The 26,751-nt window shown below is 42.1% G+C and overlaps 1 protein-coding gene across 3 annotated transcripts in view; it reads left to right on the forward strand.

The window, feature by feature from the left end:
* The window catches only part of unc5b (unc-5 netrin receptor B), a 41,797-nt gene extending 18,068 nt beyond the window's left edge, over positions 1–23,729 (forward strand). The window contains exons 2-17 of one of the 3 annotated variants that reach the window (XM_026356400.1): positions 9,552–9,782; positions 10,028–10,171; positions 10,553–10,656; positions 12,068–12,248; positions 12,657–12,824; positions 13,242–13,406; positions 15,270–15,302; positions 17,338–17,532; positions 17,973–18,341; positions 18,470–18,557; positions 18,919–19,093; positions 19,187–19,426; positions 20,179–20,328; positions 20,913–21,095; positions 21,210–21,388; positions 21,856–23,729. In XM_026356400.1, the coding sequence (XP_026212185.1) occupies positions 9,552–9,782; positions 10,028–10,171; positions 10,553–10,656; positions 12,068–12,248; positions 12,657–12,824; positions 13,242–13,406; positions 15,270–15,302; positions 17,338–17,532; positions 17,973–18,341; positions 18,470–18,557; positions 18,919–19,093; positions 19,187–19,426; positions 20,179–20,328; positions 20,913–21,095; positions 21,210–21,388; positions 21,856–22,021 (2,771 nt within the window). In that variant the 3' untranslated portion in view covers positions 22,022–23,729. The remainder of the gene's footprint in view (positions 1–9,551; positions 9,783–10,027; positions 10,172–10,552; positions 10,657–12,067; positions 12,249–12,656; positions 12,825–13,241; positions 13,407–15,269; positions 15,303–17,337; positions 17,533–17,972; positions 18,342–18,469; positions 18,558–18,918; positions 19,094–19,186; positions 19,427–20,178; positions 20,329–20,912; positions 21,096–21,209; positions 21,389–21,855) is intronic. The other 2 variants (XM_026356401.1, XM_026356402.1) reach the window with 2 other exon arrangements.
* Positions 23,730–26,751: the final 3,022 nt, after the last annotated feature.

The following is a 26,751-nucleotide window of genomic DNA, read 5'->3' on the forward strand; positions in this document are numbered from 1 at the left end:
CATCTATCTCCTCCAACATGGATTTTCTGCCTATTAGTGCCCTAATCCTTTCGCTTCCTTCTTTATCTTTCTGTCTTGCTTTGCTGTCCGTCTATTTCTCTATCTCATTCTTTTAATATCTCAGTAAAGTCAGAGTCGTTCCTGTTACCACTATCAGACAAACCTCGTTAACTCATCAAAGCAATCATTTATAATGGATGGACATGTCATTTTATTTTTTTCAATCCTCAGTGTAGCCCTCTTTATTTTTTTGCAAGCTGTTTTCAGAACATTCTTTCATCATTTCAAGCATACATTGAATGGTACATGTAAATATTTGCCAAATTTTCAAAGCTCAAAAGCCATATCTTCCCCTCTCATCCACACACGCATATGCTAGCCTACAGCATATTGCTTGTTGTGTACTACATATCTAGGGATTTCTCTGATGCAAGGGGACGCAATGAAGGAACAGAGTGACGCCAACCCCGCTGTGTTTGTGTGGGGCGTGATCATGCGTCTTTCTTTTTTTTTACTGGTCATCTCACTTTGTCAATATGTTGTCACCTCTCTCACACTGACTTGGTAACTAGTTACTTGTGAGTGGGGGGGGTGCGTGTGAGTGTTGGAGAAGTCATGTGCGTGGCCCGTTGATTTGCTGTCAATCCGGCTCATCTCCTCATCTGTTCATTAGCATGACAGAGCAGCCCTCCTGCCAAAGCAGTTAGTCACAAGAATCAGCCCCTGTCACAACACATTACAGCAGCAGGCATCTCTAATAGCGCTGGCAATCGCAGCAACCATAGCCAATGCCCAAAGTACATGCGCACACTCACACACGTTCACACCAATCAAGAGTTGCACTTGATCTGCACCCAGGGAGTGCTTCTGTGTTTCGCTTTCTCCCTGGCTCTTTCCAACTACATACCCTCTCTCTTTCCTTCTTTTCCCTATAACATGGCAACCCACTTACAGCAAAGCTTACAGCCTTGTCATTAATCTCCTTCTTTCCTGCCTCCTCCTCCTCTTCTCCCTCCACCATTGCCTTACATTAGTTAGGTTACCTGTGCTGACCCACTCCATCTCTCCCATTTTCTTGTCCTTTCTCTCCCTGACCAGCTCTATTTCGGTCTCGCTTCCTCATGCTCTCTGTCTTCCTAACGCTCGAAGAGATCGAGACTTTTCATTTTTAATCCATCCTTCTTACCCCAGTGATGTTTTAGTTCTCTATCTCTCTCCCGCTCTTTAAGCCCCTACCAACACTCTCCTCTTTCTTCATTATCACCTGCTCAGAGTGTCTGATGTAATTTGTACAGGAAGTTTGATCCGGCCGGCTTCCTGTCTCTGGGGATCCGAGTTGTCATATTATATAATAAATAACACATATGTTGTGACATCCTTTACTGACTTTTCTCACAATCAAAGTTGTCTTCCTCTTGACTTAACACATTGTCATGTGAGGGTACAGCAAAACAACATCTCAGAAATTAGCTGAAATTTTTAGGCAGCAAAGTGTCTTGACATTGTGAGAGTTTTGATGGAGAAACTGTAAATTAGTTCCACACCCAATATGTGCTGCAACACAAATGAAAGGGTAGCAAGGGCTCAGACTGTTGTTTGGTGCAACAATTGAGGGTGTTTTGGGGAAGGCATGTAATTTGACTGTCTGCGTGTCTCCAGTCTTACCGGAATCCCTGACTGAGGTGGACTTACTGGTTTTGTTGAGGTTTTTGTGTACTGTATGTGTGAGGTCATCTGCACAACCCTACCCTTGTGTGTGTGTTTGTGACAAAAAGTGGGGTGAGAGAGAGAAAGGATTTACCTGTAAGGCAGGAGCTGTCAAGTCTTGTCCCAAGGAGTGGCCATCACGACTGATTGGCATTTAACAGCAACCCCCCTACCTACACACAGAGGCTTGCCTGCAGTAGGAGTAGAAATAGTAGTCATTAAGAACCTAGCAGCATGGCTTTTGATGTTTATATGCATAAAGCTGGATCTGGTCCCTTTTTCTGGAAATGCAAAAAAGGAAGCATGATTTATTTCACAAATAAATAATTATTTGTGTCATATTGTATTTGTATCTTAAGAAAAAGTTAAGGCAGTGTGCACTGTGTCCATGATGCCACGTTTGCTGTTTGTCCTTTGAGTACTCCCTAAGTGTATGTGTACTTCTGTGTGTGAGTAGTAATCAGTTTGAGGAGCAATGAGAGAGGACAGAAGAGTAACCTGGCAAGGGGAAGAAGAGGTGCAATGCTAGGAGAGAGGTGGATCAGAGGACACGAGGAGGGGGTTGAACTTGCTTGTAGCCCTCAGAGGCAGAGCAGAGCCAATACAAGTACATTGGGATGGAGGGTGAGGCATGGGGGTGAGGAGGGGGGGGCAGAGTAGAGTGGGTAATTACAGGGGCCCAGAGAAGAGAGGCCTGTAATCAGCCTGCCCTCAGGAAGGAATGCAGCTCATCTTCTCATGTAATTACTGCCATTTAAACGGCCCCAGCTTCCAAACACTCATCCCACTGTACTGCTCACCTATTCACTATACGTGTGTGTGCATGCACACACACACACACACACACACACACACACATCTATGCACTGTCACAGTAAGACAGTCAGTGACAGAGAAGGACAGATTTTCAACAAGACTTCCAAATGGAGGAAGTGGGGTGGCAAGAGAAAGAGCAAGGCAGAGACAGACTGCAGACAATATGTGTGTGTAGTTGCCATGTGTACACCATAGTTAATAGCTGTGTAGACTTCAAGCCTCTAGAGGAGCTAGCTCCCTGTGAATACCCACCATGGCAACTAGCCACTCTGGGTAGATTTGCGCAACTCTCATCAAGCAGCTGTGTAGTGGTGGAGCAGACAAGCAGTGGCGCCTTGTACTCAACATGCAGTTATGTCTACACATTCACACACGCACACAGGAAGGAGTCTCAATCTAACATGAGTTTGACCTCCAAGTAATAGTTGTGACATTGGTCTGTAATTTTGAGAGGATAATAGGAAAACAACATTGTCTCACCCACTCTGTCTCCTCTCCCTCCCTCCTTTCCTCTTCGCCTCTCTCTCCCTGTCTCCTCTCCACTCTCTCCCTCTCCACCGCTCATAGTGATTGATAGTGCTGCTTGTGTACGTCTATGTTCCCATGCAGTAGGTGGTCATCGGGGCACACACATACAGCACAGGGCCACTTTTTGATGGGCTATGATTAATGAGCTCTGTGGGGGGTGGCGCCCCCTAGCTGTGACAGAGCCCACTTTCAGCCACCTCCCCCTGTCTATTCAAATGCACCAGTTGCAGCAGTGGGATCACAGCTACAACACAAGCGCAAATCCTCTTAGCGCTCCCACTCTCGCAGTCACACTCACCCACACATTCAAAAACACAGTCACAGAATCTCACTTAGAGTAGGCTGTCCTTTGCATACACAGTGGGTAAATATAATCCAAAGTGTGTTATAAACACACCCATCCTCCCTGTTATGCGCACAGTTTGAATATAGTTTGGGATCCATGAAGAACAACCACAAAATTATCCCGTATTCACCCAGTTATCAGTAGAAAAACATTTCTCTCACTCTGTCATCGGGGCTCTCTTACTGTCGAGAACCATGTAGTTAGGTGATACGTGTGTGTATATGTGTGAGGGTGTGTGTTTGTGTCTTTCCCCTCTGGCATTCCCTTCACCAGGGTTGATTAAGTGTCATTATGACACCAAAGACTTCATGGGAAAAAAAAAGACAAAGAAGGTGAGTCCCTTGAAAAAAGGCAGGTCACACTTCATTTACAATTAGAGGGTTATACGGCAAAATACCTTGCAGCTGGGAGTGTGGGATAATACTCTGTTTACAAGCCGATCTGTAAATGAGGTCTTGCAAGATTCTGCATTTGCTGTGTGTGTTTCTGAGTGTGTATGTTTGTATAACATGTCCTCAGGCTTGCTCTCTCTCCTCCTGCCACCCAGACAGGCTGGATGGACAAGCGAAGCATTTCTGTCACACTGCATCTCCATCACCTGCTCGGCCCCCCCCCCCCCCCTTCTGCCAGTCTGCTTTTCAGCATCCTGTAACGTCCCTCCATCTCACACAGCTTCAGTCTTTCTTACCCACTAGCTTGCACACGCTCCGTGCACACTCAATTACAGGCTCATGCTCGCATCTTGATGAATCAAGGGAGGTTTCACACTCTGCAGAAATAGCCACTCGGCAGGCGTCCTCATTAACATGTCGGAACCAATCAAAGGTGTGACATTTCCACCGCTATGATGAACTTCTAACAGGTTGCAGCGCACAAGTTCCTCCAACAAACATGACTCTTTAACTTATTTTTTATTATTAACGAAATCATACATCAGCATTTATGTGTTAAGTGTCTGAAATTAGTATTGTTAAATCTAGGATTTCACCTGTGTGAACAATAAAGCAAATCGAGTTTTATTAACAAAGTACAGGTTATTTAAGGAAACTGCTTAAATGTTTAACTTGCTAATGTACATTTTTGGTAAGTGTTACAGTTTTCTATTATTGGAGCCGACCTGGCAACTTCCTCTTCTGGTGTTTTTTGTGCTAAGCTTGGCTAATTTGCTTGTTAGGGAAAATATATTAAAGAGCTACAGGCAAAAAAAAAGAAGGTAAGTAACAATGAAGGAGAAGGTGAAGAGGAATGTGTGCCTGCCTGTGTGAGAGAGAAGTCTGTTAGTTAGAGAGGCACCATGGTGAGTACAAAGACACAGAATGTACAGTCGTGTAGAGAAACCGCAGGTGTACATCTTTGGTGGTGCAGCAGTAGCAGAATATCCAAAGAAGAGCTTTAAAGGCAACATGTTGCAGACAGAGCTGATCTGTGTCCCTCTTAGAAGGACACAGATCCAGGGCTTCCTGCCTTCAAGTCACCCTAATGAATTGAAATAAATAGCATGAAGTAATAGCATTTCCTTTTATGTGACAGGTTTACCCCCCCATCTGCTCTCAGAGTGGTTTCTTATATGTTGCAATTGTTTTTCCACCAGTATGTGTTCATGTGTGTTCACTCAGATGGTTGAACTGCATGACGCCTCGCACTCCGTCTGCCATTGTTGATGTGAGAAGTGATGCTGTGTCGCTCCAGCGTGCACTCTTGTCGCCTCATGCCCTACCCGGTGCCAACACATACTCACACACACACACACAGAGACACTATCCCACTCTCACATTAAGTGTTTTTCCTTCAAATGTCTAAATCTAAACACTTGATTTTTCCAGTCCTCACGGTCCTTTCTGCACTTAATTTGTTTCCCTCCTTACTGGTTATGTCTCTCTGCTCCTATAGCACGTTGTTTGAGGTCAGTCTGAATATCAATCACTCAATGTAATTGTCCTTTTAAGGAAAGCAAGGAGAAACTATCCATCTCTGTCTCTTTCGACCTGCCTCTGAGTGTGTGTGTGTGTGTGTTTTGTGTGAATGGCACGCACAGCTTTACCTAGAGGCTTTCTTGCAAGAATGATGATAATGAGGTAGACTGGATGAGGATGATGGATATATGGTCAGTCAGTCAATGTTACATAATGGCCGCTGATCACTCCTTTTTTAGGCCTTGTTTCTTCTGTTGCCAACAGTGTTGTCATACTTGTCAGTCTGTCCCCACAGATGTTTGTCTTTAGTGGGCTCAGCAAACCAGTTACACTCAATAGCTGTGGGCTATAGTTCTTTCCCTATGTGTGTGTGTGTTTGTGTTTAAGACTGCAGGATGTCATTTGAAGTCAACTGAAGCTGCACAAAGTGCTTTGAATCTAGCAGGCATGAGGGAAGGACGGGAGTCAGGGGAGGGCAAGAAGAAAAGCGTTCCCATGTCAAGACACCAAACAGAAAAGCGGAAGGGAGTAGGTCAGGCGCTGTGCTGTTGTTTGTTTTTGACCTCATAGGATGACTAAGAAGGTTAAAAAAAGTTTCCTGATCCGTCCCAATACAGCCTGATCCAGCGTTTCTCTGTTGTTCCACTGCACCAAAGTGCTCTTCTTTCCATGCTTTGTTCTCTCTTACTCTTGTTTCCCTCACTTCTGAGTGGATAGTGAGGCCACTGGAGGGGACAGTAATGACTAACTCTGTAAAGGTAATGATAAAGTACAGACGCTTTGGACTGCTCTGGCTAGAGATGTTAGGGCTGAGAAAATTACAGTCATCCGTGTGTGTGTGTGTGTGTGTGTGTGTGTGTGTGTGTGTGTGTGCGCACAGAAGAATGACAAGAAAAGATGGAGAAAGACACACAAAGAACAACAGAGACGGTTTCACCGTCAGGCTGACACGAACACAGACATTGTTGTGATTCATTGTCGTTGACCGTTATAGCAGTCCAGTATTATCTGTGTGTGTGTGTGTGTGTGTGTGTGTGTGTGTGTGTGTGTGTGTCCATCATATCTCTCCTCTCCACTTGTCTACGAGAGTCCCTTGACCTGTCTTTGGCCAGCCCTCCCGTCTTCCCATCCTTCCACTTCTGGGCACATCCCCTCAATCGCTCTCCCACTCGGTCCTGTCTTCTAGTGTGGCCTTGCTCCACCACTGTCACTCCAACTCTCGCTTACACTGTACTGAAACTCTGCACTCCACCGCATAGTCACCAAAGCAGGGGACTCCTGCAGCAACCCTATTTGAATTTGGCATACATGAATAAGAGTGGGTGAGAATGTACTGTCTAAGCATAGGTTGTCATCTAGTGTCTGGATATATATGAGATTGTGTGCTCTAGAAAAGAATACCCAGAAGTCTGTGTTTGCTTTCTAGCTGTCTGCTGTCTGTCATTAGGGTAATAAAAGACTTGCTGTGCAGCACGGCGAGGAGTTCTTCTCTTTAAGGCTCCTCCATTCCACACAAATTGCCGGCTGCTGAGCACTGATGGATGTTTGTATGCTGGGCCAAAAACACAGGTTCCACTTTAAACCCCCAGCTCCATTATCCCAGAGAGAGACAGGAGAAAGAAGCTGTCTGTCTGTCTCCTACCTCTGTCATCTAAAAGTGTTTTAATTAAACTGTGCAGGCCCCAGAACACACACACGCACGCACACACACACACTACACGCAGAGTTAGGTTTAGCCAAATACTCGGGGCTCTCCTCCCATTCTGTCTCCGTCTGAACCACCGTCTCTCTCTGTTTGTCTGTCTCTGCTGCCATTCTTCTGCCTTCCTCTTTCTCTCGCCGTGCCCCCTCTCGTCGCTCCTGAAGAGTGACAGGCTGTGTTTTTCAGCCGATGTTTGAACACCGAGCGATCAATGCCGGACAAAGGGAAAGAGTGGGGGTGAGGAGCGGGGAGGGACAACACAATTGGTTATTGACAGAGAATTCAAACTATGAAAGACTGGAGGCGACAGCTTAGTAAGAGGAGAGCAAGGGGATGTGAGGAGAGAAAAAAACAGAGAGGAGGGGAATGCGAGAGTGGCACGACAATGAACGTGATTCATCTTCATGGTTACGTATCACTTTGAGACGTGTTAACTTTCATTATTTATACTTGCTTGTGTTTACCTGCATGGGTACCCACTTACAACACTGTACATGCTCAATTGAGTGTGTATAAGTGACATTAAGTGCGGATACCTGCCAGGGAGTGAGCCGAAGGAGCAGAAACTAGTATGGGTGTGTGTTTGTGTGTATCTTGTGCGAGTGTGTATGCATGGATTCATGTAAGCAAATGTAATCAGACAGCTCATAGGACTGGCATTTCAAGTATTGTTGCATTAGGTTTAGAAAGACTTCAGATTTAATTACAGAAAATCCTGTATCCCCGATGTGTTTCCTAAATGTATTATTTAAGTGCAATTTTGTGATGTTAAATGTTTTATAGTTGAGATTCACCTGGAAATTCGAGTGTGGTATGTCCAGTATGATGAACCAGTGAATCTAAACAGGAGAGGAAACAAAATCAGTGCATGAAAAATGATTTACTCTATACATGTATATGTGATTAGCAAGAAGATCTCCACATTTGCTCAGATGTTTGGGCCTGAAACAGGTTTTGCCCTCTTGTCCTGTGGCCACAGTACTGCCAGGAGCAGTGAGCAGTGCTGTTTTAGCTTCTCTTGTCCAGGTTACATTCATGGTGGAGGGGATTTGGGTCAAGATTGTACCATCTAAATACCTGAAGATGGTACAGCCTCTTTAATCCACTGAATCACTGCTGGCATTGGTTCTCATCCTGCCACATCTTTCTCTCCAACTTCCTTCATGTTTGTGTGTGTGTGTGTGTGTGTGTGTGTGTGTGTGTCTATGTCAAGGGTAGAAAGTGCAGATCAAACATCAATTTCATAGAAAGATGAAGTTAGAAACTGATGGTAAAAGTTTGAAAGCAGATGATGTAAAGACACGATTTAAAAAGAGGAAAGATTTCTTGCAGCGTGGTTGTGTGTTCTACATATATTTTTGATATGTGGTACATTTATATATTTGAGGTTATTCTTCATGACAGTGCACTACAGTTCAATTATTTCCAAGTGTTATGTCACAAGGTCTTCTCTAGTTTGCCTGTGCATCAGTGTTTTGCTCATCAAGTGCACAAGCATGCCATCTAGTTGATGGGTAGACATGAGCTGTGGCAAGGGTTGAGCTTGCATCATAGTCTGCAGCCCTGCAGTCTTGTAAACAGAAAAGTCTGACTGACACATAGTCCAGTGCCAGTACTAGCAGCTGGAAAAAAGATTAACGATTAGTGATGTGATGTGTTCGATGGTTCATGTCATTATATCATTATACATCATTATAAAACTCAGGAACTGTCAACTCAAGTCAGTTTTATTTACATAGACATAAACACAGATTTGCCTTAAAGAGCTTTACTTCCTGTACAGCAAATGTGCTTGAAATTATAATACAGTTATAAATACAGACACCTAAATCTATATTCTCTTGTGAAAGGATGTAGTAGCCAGTAAAATTGGTGCATTGATACACTCTCGGGTGCCTACCCGTCTTTATTCGAATAACCAGTGAGAGCAAAGAGGTCAGAAACACAATGCCCTTCCTGCCAGGAGAAGCTCATGGCAGCATTGCCAGGGGGCATATGTCACATCGAAAATGTCAGGGGATAATGTGAGATCAACAGGACCTGTCTGTGGAAGGTCAGCGGCTCTTCTCCCCACCTGAGAGGCATGGACTTTTCCAGGAAGACCAGAGCAGGAAGCCTGCATTGACCAGATTAGTGGCAGTCGGCAGGCGAAAATGTCACTGTGCCCCTTCATTTACAGTGAAAAGTGTCAGCACCTTAAACTTCTTCCTAAAATACACTAACAGGGCGACCTTAATGTATACAGTAAAACCCTGCTGACAGGTTCATTCACACATGCCCTAAAGGTGGATTGGGACAACCAAGACAAGCCATCTCACTCACACACACGCACACACACACACTCCTTCCAGGTATGTCATGGCTTATTGATCCCCAAGGGATAAATTTGTCATTTTATTTATTTCCAACCTCTTCAGCAGGCTGGTCAGAGTGCAGGATGAGTCACAGAGTAGCCATCGCAATGCTAGCAGGCAGTCAACTCAGGCCTTTCTATTAAATGACAGTCATCCTAACCACTTGTCTGTTGCGGGTTTTTCAGAAAGCAGCGACTACAGTGAGGCGGAGGTCCTCCCCGACTCCTTCCCATCAGCCCCGGCAGAACCTCTCCCTGAATTCCTGCTGGAACCAGAGGACGCTTTCATTGTAAAGAACCGACCGGTGCAGCTACGGTGTCGGGCTTCACCAGCCACGCAGATATACTTCAAATGTAACGGAGAATGGGTCAATCAGAACGATCACGTCACCAGAGAGAGCCTGGACCAGATCACAGGTCGTACACACCCAGAGAGGTGTACTGTAAATACAGCTCTATACACACATAGTAATGTCACCTTGTATTTCACAGACATAAACATCATACTCAATTACAAACATCATTTTCAACTACATAATCCATTAGCTCCTATAGGGTTTTATGTGCACATTAAGTGCTTTGGCCTGCAGCCAACACATTATTTATATGCACTGTGAAAATATGCCTCACTAATCTCCCTCTCCCTCTCTTTCTCTGCACAGGTCTGGTGGTAAGGGAGGTGGACATCTCAGTGTCAAGGACCCAGGTGGAGGAGCTGTTTGGGCTGGAGGACTACTGGTGCCAGTGTGTAGCCTGGAGCTCGGCTGGCACCACCAAGAGCAACCGTGCCTATGTTCGCATTGCATGTCAGTATCAAGGCTGTGTGTGTGTATGTGTGCTTATACAAGAGACAGAGGAGGAATAAAAACAGAACGTTCAAATGGGAAGAAAGACAGCAGAAGGGCAAAGGTTTCAGATTTTTGCTTGTCAAATGTGTCAGCATAAGTATATATGCAAATAAATTTGCTGTAGCATTCCATCTTAGACCCCATGGTAATGTCTGGCGTAGTGTGATTGACAATGTGCATGTTTATGAGGGTATGAAGAAAGAAATATGACAGGAATTTTGGGGGATTTGCTTCAGCTGCATTTGTACTGTGTGTATCACTGAGATAAACAGTGTGTAACGCCGCTGTCACGAGGCCGCCTTCACTAACTGCTGAACACATCTGTGTCGCCCCCTGTAGACCTGAGAAAGAACTTTGAGCAGGAGCCACTGGGGCGGGAGGTGAGACTCGAGCAGGAGGTGCTGCTGCAGTGTCGTCCCCCGGAGGGCATGCCTGCTGCTGAGGTAGATCTCTCCCTCCTCACCCCACTCTCATAACTGGATAGTTCATTTGTTGGTCTTTCATCATCTTTGATTAAATAGTAAAACTAAACTTATAGTTTTCCATGTATTGCAAGCTTTGAAAGAATTTATGGCGACAACACTGATGTCTAGTTAATCAGTAGGCAGTCATACAAATGTATGCACCACAGTCTGGTTGTAAAGACTGTAGTGGAAAGGGTGAGCCTCTAAAGTTGGAGAGATTTACATCTGCCCAGTTTTGTGGCACTATCAAAAAAAACCCACCCTAAAACATATAATGATCTGAAATTAAATCCTGAGTTATTTAAGCAACAAAGCAAAAAAGACTGTGCTTAAATCCACTTTGTGTCATGTTTACACACTATGCTGCTCTAACTGTATGACAATACATCAAATAGTTTTATTTCTCTCATAAAACAGCAATATAACAATATATATTAAAAAACAGAACATTAAGAAAATGTAGACCTTTATTACTAAGTAAATATTTATGTTCTGCCAAGCTGTATTGTTCTTTTTAGTGGCTTACTAACACGGTTATTATGTGACATAAAAAGTGCATCATATCAAAGCATAATTTTTATGTTATCACTGGAGAGCATTTAACTGAATGTTTCACAATGTGTTTTATAACTAATATTAATTGTGCCTCTGCACATACCCGGTGCTGAATGCATTATGTTTCTAGCTTGTCCACATGTCCGTCCGTACAGCCACCCACAGTAACACAATATCTAAGGAACACTCCTTCAAATTTGGTTCAAATGTCCAAATGGGCTCAATGATGAACTGATCAGTTTTTTTGGTGGCTAAAGGTCAAAAGTCAAGGTGATAGTGACCTCACTTCATCAAATTCTTGTAAATCGATATGTGCATGAAATGACTTCATGCATGTCCTGTCCCTTTTAATGCTATATCTGAAAAAAAAAGAAAAGGAAAGGAATTTTATTACATCTGGGGTAATAGAGGCAAACAACCGCAATGCGGTAATTCTAATTATTTTGTTTACTATTGTATTTTAATGAGGATTTTTTAAAAATTAAAGTTACTTTTGACAAATTATATTTTTCCTGATTAAACCAAGAATGGTTCAATATTGACAGTGTTGGATCAATACCACATGTAGCACCGATGTCTGTTGTGATGACATAATATTCCACAGGTTTATAGAGTTTGCTGAATGGGTCTGCGTGTGGTGTGCAGACTCATGTTTATGCATACACACCTGCTGATTTAGACAATGATTTATGTTAAGAAGTATCTGCCAAAAGATTGAGAGGAATCTGTAATGGAAAATACACCTAACAAAGAGTGTGAGAATTTTATAAACTGAATTCAACAACGCCATTTTAACTTTACCGGTGTGTATTTGCGTATTCCTGCTGCTCTCTAGGTGGACTGGCTGAAGAATGAGGATGTCATAGATCCATCACAGGACTCCAATTTCCTCATCACTATTGATCATGATCTGATCATCAAACAGGCCAGACTCTCAGACACGGCAAACTACACCTGTGTGGCTCGTAACGTGGTGGCCAAAAGACGCAGCAGCACTGCCACTCTCATTGTTTTTGGTAACACCTGTGCTTTTACCTTTCTTTTGGGCTCATCAAAATCATCCATGTGTTCTTGCTCGAACTTGTTTAGTAATGCACTATGTTGAGTGATAATAGGTGATTTGCAAATGAGAAAGTTGATGTTTTATCAACTCTTCATCTAAATGCAAATATCTGTCTTTATAAGAAATATAACATAATAAATAGAATGACTGCACACTGGAAACCATGATCGTTTTATTACTAAAACATAAACCTTTTAAAATAAGATTATTTGCATGCTTACTATCACTCATCAGTGTATATTGATGTGACAGAGCTGCATGGATATTTTCAGCATCTACATTCTTATTGCTGTTTAAGTTGACCTGAGAATTTAATGCCAGTCTCACTCACATTGCCCATCTGTGTGTGTCTCTCTGTCAGTGAGTGGAGGTTGGTCTTCTTGGACTGAATGGTCAGAGTGTAATGCTCAGTGCGGGCGGGGTTGGCAGCGACGAACACGCAGCTGCACCAATCCTGCCCCTCTGAATGGAGGAGCATTCTGTGAGGGCCCACCCTTCCAGAGAGTGACCTGCACCACACTGTGCCCAGGTGAAGATGACATACTCAAGTGCATTATTTACAACATTTACAGACAATGTAGTTACACACTGGAATATCAGCAAATTTCCCAAAATTTTATCTCTTTCTATTTTGTGGGAAGTAATAAAATAAAAAAAACAGACCCCTCGAAACTCAAAGCAACTCCAGCCAACTGTGACATAACAGCATTTGGTCAAGAAGCTACTTTGATTTCATCATGAAAAGTCATCATGAAAAGTCATCTACATCAGGAACACAGTGTTACAATTTACTGCCACATACCATACAAACCACAGAATGCATTTTGCATTATGCCACATTTTTATATTCGAATTTCGCAATTCCCTCCTACTTGCAGTTATAAGTTTATAGGTGTAGCTGTTGATTAGCTGTAAAATTAGTCAAAGTTGTGCTGTCTCTTTCCAGTGGATGGAGGTTGGACAGAGTGGGCAAAGTGGTCTGCCTGTGGGACAGAGTGCACCCACTGGCGCAGTCGCGAATGCCAAGCTCCCCCACCCAGGAATGGAGGAAAGCACTGCAGCGGCAGCATGATGGAGAGCAAAAACTGCACTGAGGGGCTGTGTGCACGAAGTAAGTCACCAGATCGATTTATTTGAACTGCGGTGGTTGTTAAATGTCAAAGGAGGGCAAATATTTGGCTCATATATTTTCTTAATTCTTCAGTTGATCCTAAATACAGGTCAGCATGTTGAGTTTTGTTCACCAATGCAAAAGGTTCAACTGTCTAGAATCCAAAAGAAGAGTGCTGCTGTTGGTCTTGATCATAGTTCAGTTTTATGTGGCATATTTCGTTTCAAAGCTATTTTGTGTAGTACTGTATTCCTAAGGTGTTTAGCAGTTGCAGCACGTTGAGAATACAAAGAGATAGCATGGAGAGAGATGAACGGAAAAAACGGCTAAATCTCAGACAGATGTTTTATGAGGTGAAATTTAGGTTCACAAAGACAGAAGACAAGTGATCCACATCTGAAAGCACAGATGGAGGGAGTGCACGGAGTGGGACGCGAGCATGACATGGCCAAGTCGAAAAATTAGCACAGGGAAGAGCATATGAGAGTGAGTCAGACTCACACTGACACCCAATGTGCAGCCCGTGATGAGCTGGGAGGAATCCAGCTGACAGCGCATTAGAATCTTAGAGACGTGCATCTACAGAGGCAGTGAGAAACATTCAAGTGCACACTTAAAAACACATACGCGCACAAGACACAAACCAACACGCTCCAGCATGCAGGCAGAACTCATAAATGCGTGTGCAACTGGGGGATCATATGCACACTCATAGCAGCACTGTGCTTCAACTCTGTCACACACACACACACACACACACACATGACATACACAGGCTTCAATGCAGCAGCCAGATTAGACAAATACACTGTCTGATTTGGCTATACAGAGCTGAGCATTCTCAAGAGGACGTCAGGAAAATATTCACTTTAGAGGCTCTGACAGAGGGGGAAGATGGGAAGCACTGTGCTGTGGAAGTTCTGTATATGTGTCACTTGGCAAACTAGAGGCTACTGACTGACTTTTTTATATCCCCAGCACATTAAAATGTGTCCTGCTGACATTACAGCTCCTTGCATTCCTCACATGCTTTAGAAAAAAAACAATAGAAGGTCACACTACTGCCTTATTCACTGCTAATCTCTCTGAGGATGAGCTAAATATCCTAGTCATAAATGTGAAATGCTTTGAGACACCACAAACCGTCATCCTCGCGGCGTCCCGGTAGATCCTAATTGCTGCTAGATGAATGGGAAAGTCGCAGAGACCACTTCTGTGTTGTGATGATGCTTGGGGGAGAATGGTTAGTTGGTTTGAGATGTAGTACAGTGTGACACAATCCCAAAAGAAAGTTTCAGCATCCCATCAACCCTCTCAGTGATGATTCACATTGGTGTTATCTTGGAAAAGATTGTTCCCGTCAGGATGGAGATGTTTTTTTTTGTTTGTTTTTTTTTTTAGGAGAATGGAGGTGATAACATACGGTGTGGGGGTGTATAAAGAGAGCTCCATTGTCACCTTCATGTGCCACACAACACAAGCATCCTTGTTCATTTTCAGAACTGTCTTTGCCACTCTTCATCCAAAAGATCATAATCTCACAGCTATTCCTAATAGGCTTTTATTCTCCTTTTTTTTCTTGCACATTATATAAACAATTATGCTGAACTTCATTCCACAATGCTGCACATTTCTAGCAGATGTTATTATTTTTTTAGAGATAGAGGATGTTTTCTTGCTTGCAGTGTGGCTTTTATGTTTACATTTCTATTTTCATATTGATGAGCCATTGTTTACTTTCTCGTTTCTGCTTTATATTATGTTATTGTATCTTTCATTTGCATAATGACTAGTCCATCCATTTTTATGTTGTTGTGTTTTTTTTTCTTTTCTTCTTCTCTTGTTTTTCTCCTGTTCAAACAGATAAAAAGATTTATATTGAACATGCAGACCATTGTAAGTTCACCTTCCCATCACTTCAATCTTGCACTGCTTCATCATGTTTGCACTGGATGTTTGTGCGTGCGTGTCCGTCTCTGTGCTCATACATGTTGGGAGTCCTAACGTCTGTGTCAGCACACGGAGCTGAATGCATGCTGTGTTTTCGGGTTAACTCTGTCCATTCACACGTTGTCGTCTCTGATCTATTTCAGTAAAGATTCACCTCACCTTCTTGTCCACCCTGCTTACGAATGTTGTTGTCCCATGTTGTCCTGTATGTTGACTCAGCATAGCATAAGTTCGTGGACTGGCTCCATACTAGCATCATTAACCTAACAGCTTGCTTTGATTCTAGATTGAAAAATACATATATTTACAAGAAACCTAATAATAAATGCTAGTCTAGTTTAACAAACATCCCAAAAGCGGCTCATCTGGCTCTATCCCAACCTGACAGACGTATGGAAGGCGCAAAATGACACGCATCTGAGCTGAGACTCTTTGATCCATAGGCTATGGGGTGGAAGTACAGCACTTGCTGGAGAAAAACAGTTTATTAACGTCAGACTTTCAGTAAATCTGTGATTTAGTTTGTATTTGAAGTGATGATAATTCCTTTAGCTCAATGCGACATAGGCTCAGGGGAGAGCAGACACAGTAATGCACCTAATTCACAATTGTTCTGTTTTTGGTAATAAGTGCGGACGGCTGTCGGATTTGGTTCCATCTCGCCACGTGAGCTCGGGAGCTCTCCTCTGCCAGCCCGTCTGCCTAAGGCTTTCCTCTCCTCCACCCTATCTGCTACTCTCACTGCTGCTCTGTACAGTAGTGTCTGTGGTTTCCTCTTGCTTCTTCCCCACTCTCTTTTAACATGGGCCTTTTCCTCATGCACAACTATCCTTATCTCCTCTCTACTCCTCACCACACTTATAATCCCTCTGTCCTCTCAACAAATCACAACCTTATCTAACTCCTTCCATCCCTTTTGCCAAATTGCCTCTCCTCTGCTGCTCCCCACTTCCATTCCTCCAGCCTGTCGACTCCTTCTTCTTTTTACTCTTCTTTGTCTCCCGCCAACCTCACTTCTTGTCTCCTCTTTACCGCTATGGTGTGACTGAGCTCACGTGTCTGGGTTGAGTCTGGCTCGGCAAGTCTGGGCTAAGAAGGCTGTGGTGGGCCTGCTGGCCAGTCACAACCAATCACCCAGCAGGATAAAAGTTAGAGAGCCCGGCAGGGAACAGGTGAAGTTAAGGCCAGTGGTATTTAATGTGGCCCATGTAATCGTGTTGGAGCCTATACTAATAATTCATATGATGATGCCATATCCAAGCTGCCACATTAAATCTGTGTTTTTCTTGATATTTTCTAAACGTACAGTCTTTTATAAGCTTAATTACCTCTTTTTGTTTCCCTGCCAGTGTTTCCTTGCTGAGCTGTAATAGTGTGAAATGAATACAAAGAGGGAATTAAGCACTAACAAACCCCTTTAGCTTCAGCTGAACTTTAGAATCATTTTACACAGAACAAGGACCGTCCCCCATTGTATTCCTCTGAAATCACATTGATCCCGGACGTTTTTAAGCCCAGTATGGGTCCACTGATTAATTTGGGGATTAGGTTTTCCATTAGTAATGTAGTAAAAATGTCAATATTAGGATAAATACGCTAGAAAAAAAGGCTATTGCTGTTTTCCAGAGCCCAAGGTGATGTCCTCTTGTTGTGTCTGATGAACACTCCAAATCCCACAGATACAGAGTGTGCAATAATATAAAAAAAAAAGAAAAACTAAATAGAAATAGAAATAAACAAAATAATTGTGAAAGTTGATGTTAATATTTTGGTTATTGACTAATCAATCTACTAACCGTATCAGTACTAATGTAGACAATAACTAATTTATGCTACTTTCTGTTAGAATGGATAAGTCCAGTAGTAAATCTGAAACTATCTATTTATGTATGTTTTCCTCCTTTTGTGCTTTCCTTGTATGTTTTCAACATTATGTGTTCTTATGATGTCTTAAATGTCTGTCCTTCTGTCCCTCTTTCAGCCGTAGTCCCAGGTATGGGTGTAGCAGTCTACGCTGGCCTCGTAGGGGCCCTGTTGCTGTGTGTGATACTGGTGCTGTGCGTGGGAGTGCTTGCATATCGTCGCAGATGCCGCCATCTCCACGGAGACATCACAGATTCATCTTCTGCTCTCACTGCCGCCTTCCACCCTGGCAACTATAAGCCTCCCAGACAGGGTGAGTTCACACATACATGCAGTACATACGTACATAAATGCATACATTCACATGGACACCATTTAGTACATAGTCACAGACAATTTCCTCTTTTGTGTTAACTTTTCTTCTTTTCCTTCATCTCCATTGAAGCACTTCTTCACATTTCATTTCTTTATCACACTGCTATTTATAACAGCCCACAAATTAAATCTCTTCATACATTATCTCCACTCACTTAGCCAGTTCTCCATTCTTTACTGCGTTACTTTTTTTTTTTTTTTTTTTTTTTTTTTACATTTGAAGCATTTGTCATGGTATCGCTTCTCTTGTTCTTTTCAGCAAATATTAATTAGCAACATTAATCCATTTCACTCGTGTCATTTTTAGCACTCTCAGCCCTGCCTGTCATTTCTGGTGATAAGAGAACAGCTCCTCTTTTTTTTTTCCTGTGTCCACAGATAACCCTCACCCTTTGCATCCCTCAGCTCCTCCAGATTTAACAGCCACTGCAGGAGCGTTCCGCACACCACTCTTTTCCCTGCAGCATGGGGTTAATGACAGCCCCCACAAAATCCCCATGACCACCTCTCCCCTGCTGGACCCACTGCCCAGTCTTAAAATCAAGGTATATAACTCCTCCACTCTTTCCTCCCTGGAGCTCCCTGCTGACATGGGCTCAGGTAATGGTGAGATCCTTAGCCTGAAGTCAGTGGGTACTATAGGTAGAGAACGAGAGTACCACAGCCACACCCTGTCCAGAGAGCCTGGCCTTAGCACTAGTGCCACACTGGGTAACCTGGGAGGACGCCTCACCATCCCCAACACAGGTAATAGCAAATCCTGTCACTCTTAACTTTCTTTTCATGCACACATGTGAAAATGTGATTGCTCCATGTATGAAGTAATAAGATATTCAGGTACTAAGGCAAAATAATTAATGACATCCTCTGTCTAGGCGTCAGTCTGCTGGTCCCTCCTGGCACAATCCCCCAGGGGAAGTTTTACGAGATGTACCTCATTATCAACAAGTGGGATAAAACTACGTAAGTTCCCTGTGATCTTTATTTCTCTGTTTCACTCATCACCTTTACAGCCATAAAACAGGATAGAAGTAATTCTCAGCTTGATTGGAAATGTTCCCATGCAAAGCTCACCCCTTCGGTTCAGCTTCGCTTTACTTGTCGCTTTTCCTGAGTATAAAAAGACAATTATCAACTTGTCCAAACTTTCACGCAAAAATTGCAGTGGGTTCATTTGAAATATTTTGAATTTGAAAATTTAGTGTGCCTCAAATAAGTCGGTACCAGTATGCTCTAAACAATCTTGTGGCAATGATGCTGTTTTACATATATGTTTTGGCAACTGTTCCAAAAGGCCAGTGTACTCTGTGTGTGATATTTACAGGCTACCCTCTGAGGGAAGTCAGACTGTACTGAGTCCTGTGGTGAGCTGTGGCCCGTCTGGTATGCTGCTGAATCGCCCTGTGGTCCTCACTTTGCCTCACTGTGCCCAGCTAGACACACCTACACCTGACTGGACCCTCACACTGAAGTCACAGACACACCAGGGGGCATGGGAGGTCAGACAGCTTAAAACTGGTATCAGATTGCAGATATCTCTCTGGTTGATCTGGCATCACTGAACACCCCTTCAATCTTTTTCTTTTTTCCAGGAGGTGTTGACAGTAGGCGAAGAAACCTTGTCATCCCCATGCTACCTGCAGCTAGAGGAGGAGTGTTGTCATGTTCTCATGGAGCAGCTAGGAACGTATGGCTTGGTGGGCCAGTCCTGCCCTCCACAGCCTGCCTGCAAACGCCTGCAGCTGGCTCTATTCGCCCCCCGAGCACCCTGCCTCTCTCTGGACTACAGCCTCCGAATATATTGCATCCACGACACCCCACATGCATTTAAGGTGCTGATTGTGTGTTTTTATGCAACTCTTCACCTACATTAACCAAAATGCTGGAGAACACCAACACAAAAGAAGTGTTTTAATACCTGCAAAAGATCACAACACGTAAAATTAAAAAAAGCATAACATGAAATAAAATAAAACTGTAGAAATAGAAAACAACACAAACATGGTGTTGTTAAATTTAAGCATGTCACAGTATAATAACATTAAAAGCTAATATAGCTTATTTCCACAGTGGTTCCGGGCAATAGACGAGTACCATCCCATCTTAACTGACCCTGCTGATCCACCCTTCCTTTTCAAATTACATTTTGCACATATTGAATCTTCCTGTCCCACTAGAAATGATATAAAAATAGCACAGCACAACACAGACGCCCTGTGAAAACGCAAGTGAGCACTCCATTCGGGGAAGTTGGACTCCCCCACAATATTTTCTCTCACTTAATCCCTTTTGTATAAAGTGTTCACAGACCAGCCGGGGTAGTAAACATGAGCGTGCTGTGTGCAGTTTACTGGCATCACATTACATGATTTCTGGCTGCTGAAGTTCAAACAGCTTTCAGACTTTTAGTTCTCACACATTTAATTTTGGAGACACCGAATAAAAAAAAATGCACAACACATTTTAATTAAGCATTTCAGAAAATATGTTCGAAAATGTGTCCGAATTATAAACCCATACTAAAGCTGATAAAATAAATAAATAAGCATGTTTCTAAACTCGATCTCTCTCCGACTGTGTTTAGGAGGTGCTAGATTTGGAGAGGAGTCTAGGTGGAGTTCTGCTGGAGGATCCCAAACCTCTGCTCTTCAAAGACAGCTACCACAACCTGCGCCTGTCCATTCATGACATCCCTCACACTCACTGGAGAAGCAAACTGCTGGCCAAGTACCAGGTGAGATAACACAGCCTGCTCCTGTGTATGGTTCTTATATGTTGCTCTGTTTTCTGATTTGATCTGATGAGAACTGAAGAAAGTGGGCAGTCTTACAAAATGTATGAAGGTATTGGCAATTTGTCTGTAACGCTTAAACTAAAAAGCAGTGTCTTATAAGGAGAAGCTACAAACTGACAAATTCTTGATTCCACTTCAGTAAAATATCTATTTTCTCACCCACTACAGCTAGTGAACTTTAAACTATTCATTGCTGTTGCAAATATCAAAACTCTGCTGCATTCCCTTGGCAGCAACACCAAGATTGCAATCTGAACTCTTTCTGAATAAACAAACAGGAAATCTGATAGTGGTCCTAATTTATGGACAGCGCAGTCGAGTACTAAGTTGTGCTGTGACACATGAAAAACACCCAGTTGGTGGAAATCCTCAGTAGCAAAATGAAGCATGCTGCGTTCTCCCTGAATGAAAACTCGGTTCTGCTTAATTCCTGATAGTGATGTTCACAACAAAGACACTTTAATCACAGTGTGGATACCGCTTATCCAATTCTTCTCTTTACCATTTCCCTATGTGTGCGGTAGGAGATCCCGTTCTATCACATTTGGAGCGGCAGTCAGAGACCCCTGCACTGCACCTTCAGCTTGGAGAGAGGCAGCCTCGCTGTGTCACAGCTCACCTGTAAGATCTGTGTACGGCAGGTGGAAGGAGAAGGGCAGATATTTCAGCTGCACACAGACATTCAGGAGGTAATGATGAAAGCTAAAGTAAGCCTGTGCAGACACCACTAATACTGCTATAAAAACAACACAGTTATGCCAAAAAACAAAACAAAAAAAAAAAACAAAGTTTGTCTTTCCTCCTCCTCTCTGTCAATCCAGACTCTACCACCGCATTCGCCCCTCCCTGCAGGAGGCACATGCCTGCCTTCATCTCAAGTGGGACCCTATGCCTTTCGCTTGCCTGACTCCATCCGCCAGAAAATCTGTGCTAGTTTGGATGCACCGAGCGCTCGAGGGTGTGACTGGAGACTACTAGCACGCAGTCTGGGCTTTGACAGGTCAGATCTGCCTCACGTGTTAATGTGTAAAAGGAAGCTTGTACATGCTTGTAGAGTCCAGCGCTGATTCTAGGGTTGTTAGTTTCTACTGTCGAGCCAAGAGAACATTTAGAACGCAGTGTGAAATTAGACATTTGGGATTATGATTTAAAAAGGGCTCAGACATCTAGACAAACAACTGAAAATTGTCGTTATGTCGTAGCTATATTATTGATAGCTATATTGATTAACATCTGGCAAACGTGACCAATCATTCTTAAATTCAGAATTCTAATCCAGCTAAGTATTTGTTGTACATTTAAAAATTTCACATAATATTTCATGTTGCTCACCAGCTAACCCTACAGTTAGTTTGGCATCGATAATGTCAAGGATTATCAGCAATATTTGCAACATACAGTGTTAAGTACTTAGAAAAGCTTGTAATTTCATTTCCCTTTGTTCTTATAACTCTTTCTTCTCTTCAGGTACTTGAACTACTTTGCAACAAAGCCCAGCCCCACAGGTGTCCTACTGGACTTATGGGAAGCTTGTCACCAAGGTGACGCAGACCTAGTCTCTCTGGCGACCGCATTGGAAGAGATGGGCAAAAGTGAGGTGCTAGTTGTCATGACAACTGATGGGGAATGTTGATTGGTCAAGGAACAAGAGAGCAAGCAAAACATTTGTTTGCACCGCCGAGATGAAAATACCTGCCTGAATATGCACACCCTGGCACGCGTTATAAGCCCACAGTGCGTTTTGGTTCCTTCACATGTACTGTATTACCTCTGCCTCATCTTTTCAATTGCCCCTGATCAGCCACTGTAGCTACGTATCCGCCACGACCCATTCACATGCACGGTCCTATGATTACTGATAATCTGATTCATCTTGAGTCCTCCAAAGCAATTTTGCATCTACAAGATGGGAAACCAATTTGAAGCTACGGAGGTGTAAAATGTGTGGCGTAGACAGTCTTGAAAATGTGTAACTATTCTTGTATATAAACAATAGCTTTGGGGCAAACAAGAAATCAATGTATTCAGCACCCTAAAACACACACACTCACACAAAGGCACAACAGCTAACACGGGATCACCTAGGTTTGAGTAGAAGCATGAAAGTGCATGATTTAACACCATCTCACCTCACGGCAGGGGCTTTTGTTTTCTGCATTGTCATTCCGTGTGTACATTGAATGACAGGCAGCACCAACCTGTCTGCAACTTCCTCAGGCTATGGAAACACTCCGACACTTGCATGGACAAACCGGTCATTAATTGGCCCCGATTCAGATAAAATAGATATTTTTGCGTAAGTGCTTCAGGAATCTGCAAATCACACGAGGACCAACCCCTCAGTGTTTAAGGGGCTTGAGGATATTGTTTTGAGCTGGGAAAAAACTGCCTCTTCTTCATGGTAGGAGGTTGAATTGTGAAGTTTGTTTCAGAATTGGCGGATAACTAGACCGACTCTTTATATTGTACCAACAAATGCCTCAAAGCCTTGGCATATCATTCTGACTCACAGGGGTGTTTCTCTTTCATCTCTCCTTGCATTCCTCTATCGCTCTGCCACACTCCTCCAATCTGCTGAGAAAACTGCAGGAGAGATTTCTGGTCATCCCTTAAAAGTTTCCTTTGGGGAACGCTCTTTAAGTTATTATCCATATTTGTGGATTTTTGTTTTTTCATTGTCATTGCTGTTACGATCATATAGAACCTGTTTTATCATTTGTGCTTGTTTAGTCTACTGAGCTGCTGTGTATTATTTTTGATTTAATAGAGCAGGCCAAATGGGAGCATTAGGTGCACAACGGATTTCTCAGTTGTGAATAACAAAATGTTTTGTTGGTATTTTTAATATTGTGTATCTATTCAAAATGTAAAAAAAAAAATACTGTATGATTAGAGATGGTCAAATGTCCTGATGAATATACTGTCCACTGTATTTCATAGGCATTTTGGTTTGATGTAACTGAGGCAGTTCCCACTGTTCAGAGAGAAATATTGCAGAATACATTAGCCTTGCTTTGAATCAACTAGGCAGCAAGGGACCATAAAATTTACCTCAACACTAACTGCATTATATTTCATAATTCTATTCTCTGCCCATCTATCCATCTCCTGAAATCATTGTCTCCCTTTTCTCAATTTGATAACATGTTGTTAACCGTTTTACTAAGCCACCTGCTTTGTGGTCAGGGTCTTCAAGCTATCTGCATTATCAATATTGTTCTGTCACTTACTGTTACAGGAATTGAAGTGCTGTCATCTGTAACGCTGTCATCACTTAAGTTCTTTGTGTCATTGAGTTATTTTGTCCCTCGAAGCAAAAAAAGAAAAAAAAAAAAAAAAAAGACGAAATAGGAAAAGTGTTCATATCTTTGAAACCAAAACACAGGCAGTATCCCTCCTCTTCAGCAGTGAGTCATGTCACTGTTTTGTGTGAATGAACTCAAAACATAAGTGTCTGTGCACGAGTGTGTCTGTGCGTGAGTGGGTATGTGTGGGCAGGTGGGTGTGCGCGTACATGTGCACACACTTGTGATCTGTCATCTCTCTTTGTAAGTGCTATGCAAGTACAAAAGAAAAGAAAGCGAAACATTTTGACTTCTTTTGTTTCCCGGAAGAGTAATTCTATTTTTTCAGATTAGGGCATTGACAGGGTTATGATTTTGTACACAGTTTTGGTGGTGGTAGTCTGCGTGGGAACTCTCCATCTGGATCAGATGAATTGGAAGTGACTACAGAAAAAGCACATGCAGGAGAAACAGAATGTCTGGTGCAGTGGCTACAATAAATGTTGTCATGAACTCGTGACCTGCAGGTTTTTGCCCATGACGAAATATCTGAACTGGACCAGTTCAGCACCTTGGATCGCTGAACATGGCAGGACTATTTTCTTGCCTCAAATCTTGTTACAGAGACTGGCTAGCTGTAGATGACAGTGTTTATTTGTCCAGATTTCTTAAGTATCTGTTGGATCTTTGGCCATAGCGCTGGATAATTTATGCTGGGGCTGGACTTGACTCTACCTTGCTCCCATCAAAGAGAAAAATTTTGCCTTTTCTTCAAAAAGTCTGACATTTTTACAAAAAAAAAAATGGATTCAGTGACATTATTTTATCTGTGTAAAGTATCAATTGTAAATGAGCATCTAGCCTTTTACCTGTAACTAAATATAATTTTTATGCAATAAATTATATTTCTTAGTTTAACAACAGTGTTTGTGTGTTTTATTGTTATGTACTTAAAACAATAAGGGGGGAAACTTACATAAAATCCATAAACCAAGAATAAAAAACAAACTCATTATTAAATGGCATCTCTGTTTTTATCAATTACTCCTCGTTTTCACAGAAAATTCAGAACTACTCAACCCGTCCCCCTTTCCCTCACACCTCATTGGAAAATTCCCTCTAGGCCCATTTAGCTTTGAAGGCTTTTAACTGCCAGTCTGTCCAGCCTTCAAATTAACAAGGTTTTAGAGACACTTACAGTGGCCTTTAAGGGTTTACTCCGAGCATTTAGATCGAGCATTCTAACCTCAGTTTTTTTTAATGAGTGCTGGATGTGTGGGGATTCTTCACATTAGGCTCTTATATTGAGAACAAATATCCCAGTGAGTCATCTGAAGTGAGTGTTCGCTGCGGTATAGTCTTAATAGCAGTCAACACTTTGCACCTGTTTCATTAGATGCACTGCTACTTGAGGACTGATATGCCATCCTTCAGTGAATGAGTTAATTGAACCATTTTTAATGCATAAAGTGATATAAAAGATGAGTGCAGTTTCAGTCCAACCCCTTTTTTGTTACTTTTCAGATAATAAATGAGTGAGAATAATTATTAGGAAGGCACATAAAACTCTTTTCAGAACACATTCCATGTGATGCCAGAACAAACATGCAGCATTTGCAACACATTTACACACGTTCTTATGCATTAGGTTTGTTTTTTTAGTTTAACTTAATATTACATCAGTTTTAGTACAAAGAGGATGCAGGAGGGGTTTCTTGGAAAAAAATCATTTTGTATATTATTTGTGCATTAACTCCTGTTTTGATCTGTTGTTGCCAGGGGAAACAGCAGTTCAACAGCTGTGAGTTGCTCCACATTTAGACAATGATTAATTTAATGGTAATTAGTTTCGTCTATTGGTGTCCGTTCACGTCACAGAAAGTCAGTGACCTGTAGATTTAACTAACCCTTTTCACTGCAGTCAAAGACATAAAATCTGGTGTCATGTGTGACTTAGAAGAGTTTTTGTTACAGGTACTGTAATTGTTTTCATACTAGTCTAGGTAAGTAAAGTGACACACTACTGAATACGTTGTCCTCTGGCGCCCTCTCCTGATAAAGACTGAGTGTGACCCATACTTTTTAAAAGTGTACTGTTCAGCTAAAGAGCACTAATGTGATGATATATCCATAGCAACATATACTGTAGTTCCAATACAATATATTAAAAATAACTCAGATGAGCTTTTAGCACTACTTAACTAAATGCATATTCACAAGATAGAAACTCTAATTTATTGGTTCACATAAACTTTTGAAACTAAAAAACTGCTTTATGAGTTGCGTTGATGTAATAATGTTGGATTTCACATCTATTCATAGTTTTTTTTTCCTTTTTTTTTAGGCTTTAATCGATTGAAAACAAAATTTAAGTTGTAGTAACTTACTAACATGCCTCCGTAACTCAATTTCTTTACACCTTGAGTGCAAGATTTCAAGTCACCTCATCCATTAATATTAAACAAATTCAGACAGTTGAGACTGTGTTAGAGGACCTGGATGCTAAATGAGGCAAAAGGTATATTTTATACATTTGATACTGTGGTTTTAAATGTATTAAGCCTGACTCAAAGTTTTCTACTAAATACCAGAACAACTTATTGCAGCAACTTAATATTTAGGAGCAGCCAACTTAAAAGTCTGTGTTTATTCTGCTGATAATTAAGTACGTTCTACTTAATTTCACCGACTCTTGTCATATCTGAAAAAAGGTTGATTGTACCATTACTTAGACAAGAAATATATCAAATTATATATTTGTATTAATCAGTTTTACTTAATTTGAAAACGTGTTCTTTAATTTTAAAAAGTTTCCTGGTTTCACCCGGAAACTACGTCTGACTGTTTACTTCCTCTACGTGGGTCCACCTGTCAAAATAATAGTATGAGTTACTTTTTACTATTCATATTTTATTCATATTTTCTAAATACATTTTAATTTAATCTATTATATAGATATAAGATAACAATCGACTAAATCCGAGTTGTCATCTCATGTTGAGTCATATATATCTGTTTTACATTGTTATGCGTAGGTTTATTTTGAAGGAGCAGAGCCGGATGTTTTATTGTCGCGGCT

The sequence above is a fragment of the Anabas testudineus genome, chromosome 15, assembly GCF_900324465.2.
Source record: "Anabas testudineus chromosome 15, fAnaTes1.2, whole genome shotgun sequence".
Taxonomy (NCBI): domain Eukaryota; kingdom Metazoa; phylum Chordata; class Actinopteri; order Anabantiformes; family Anabantidae; genus Anabas; species Anabas testudineus.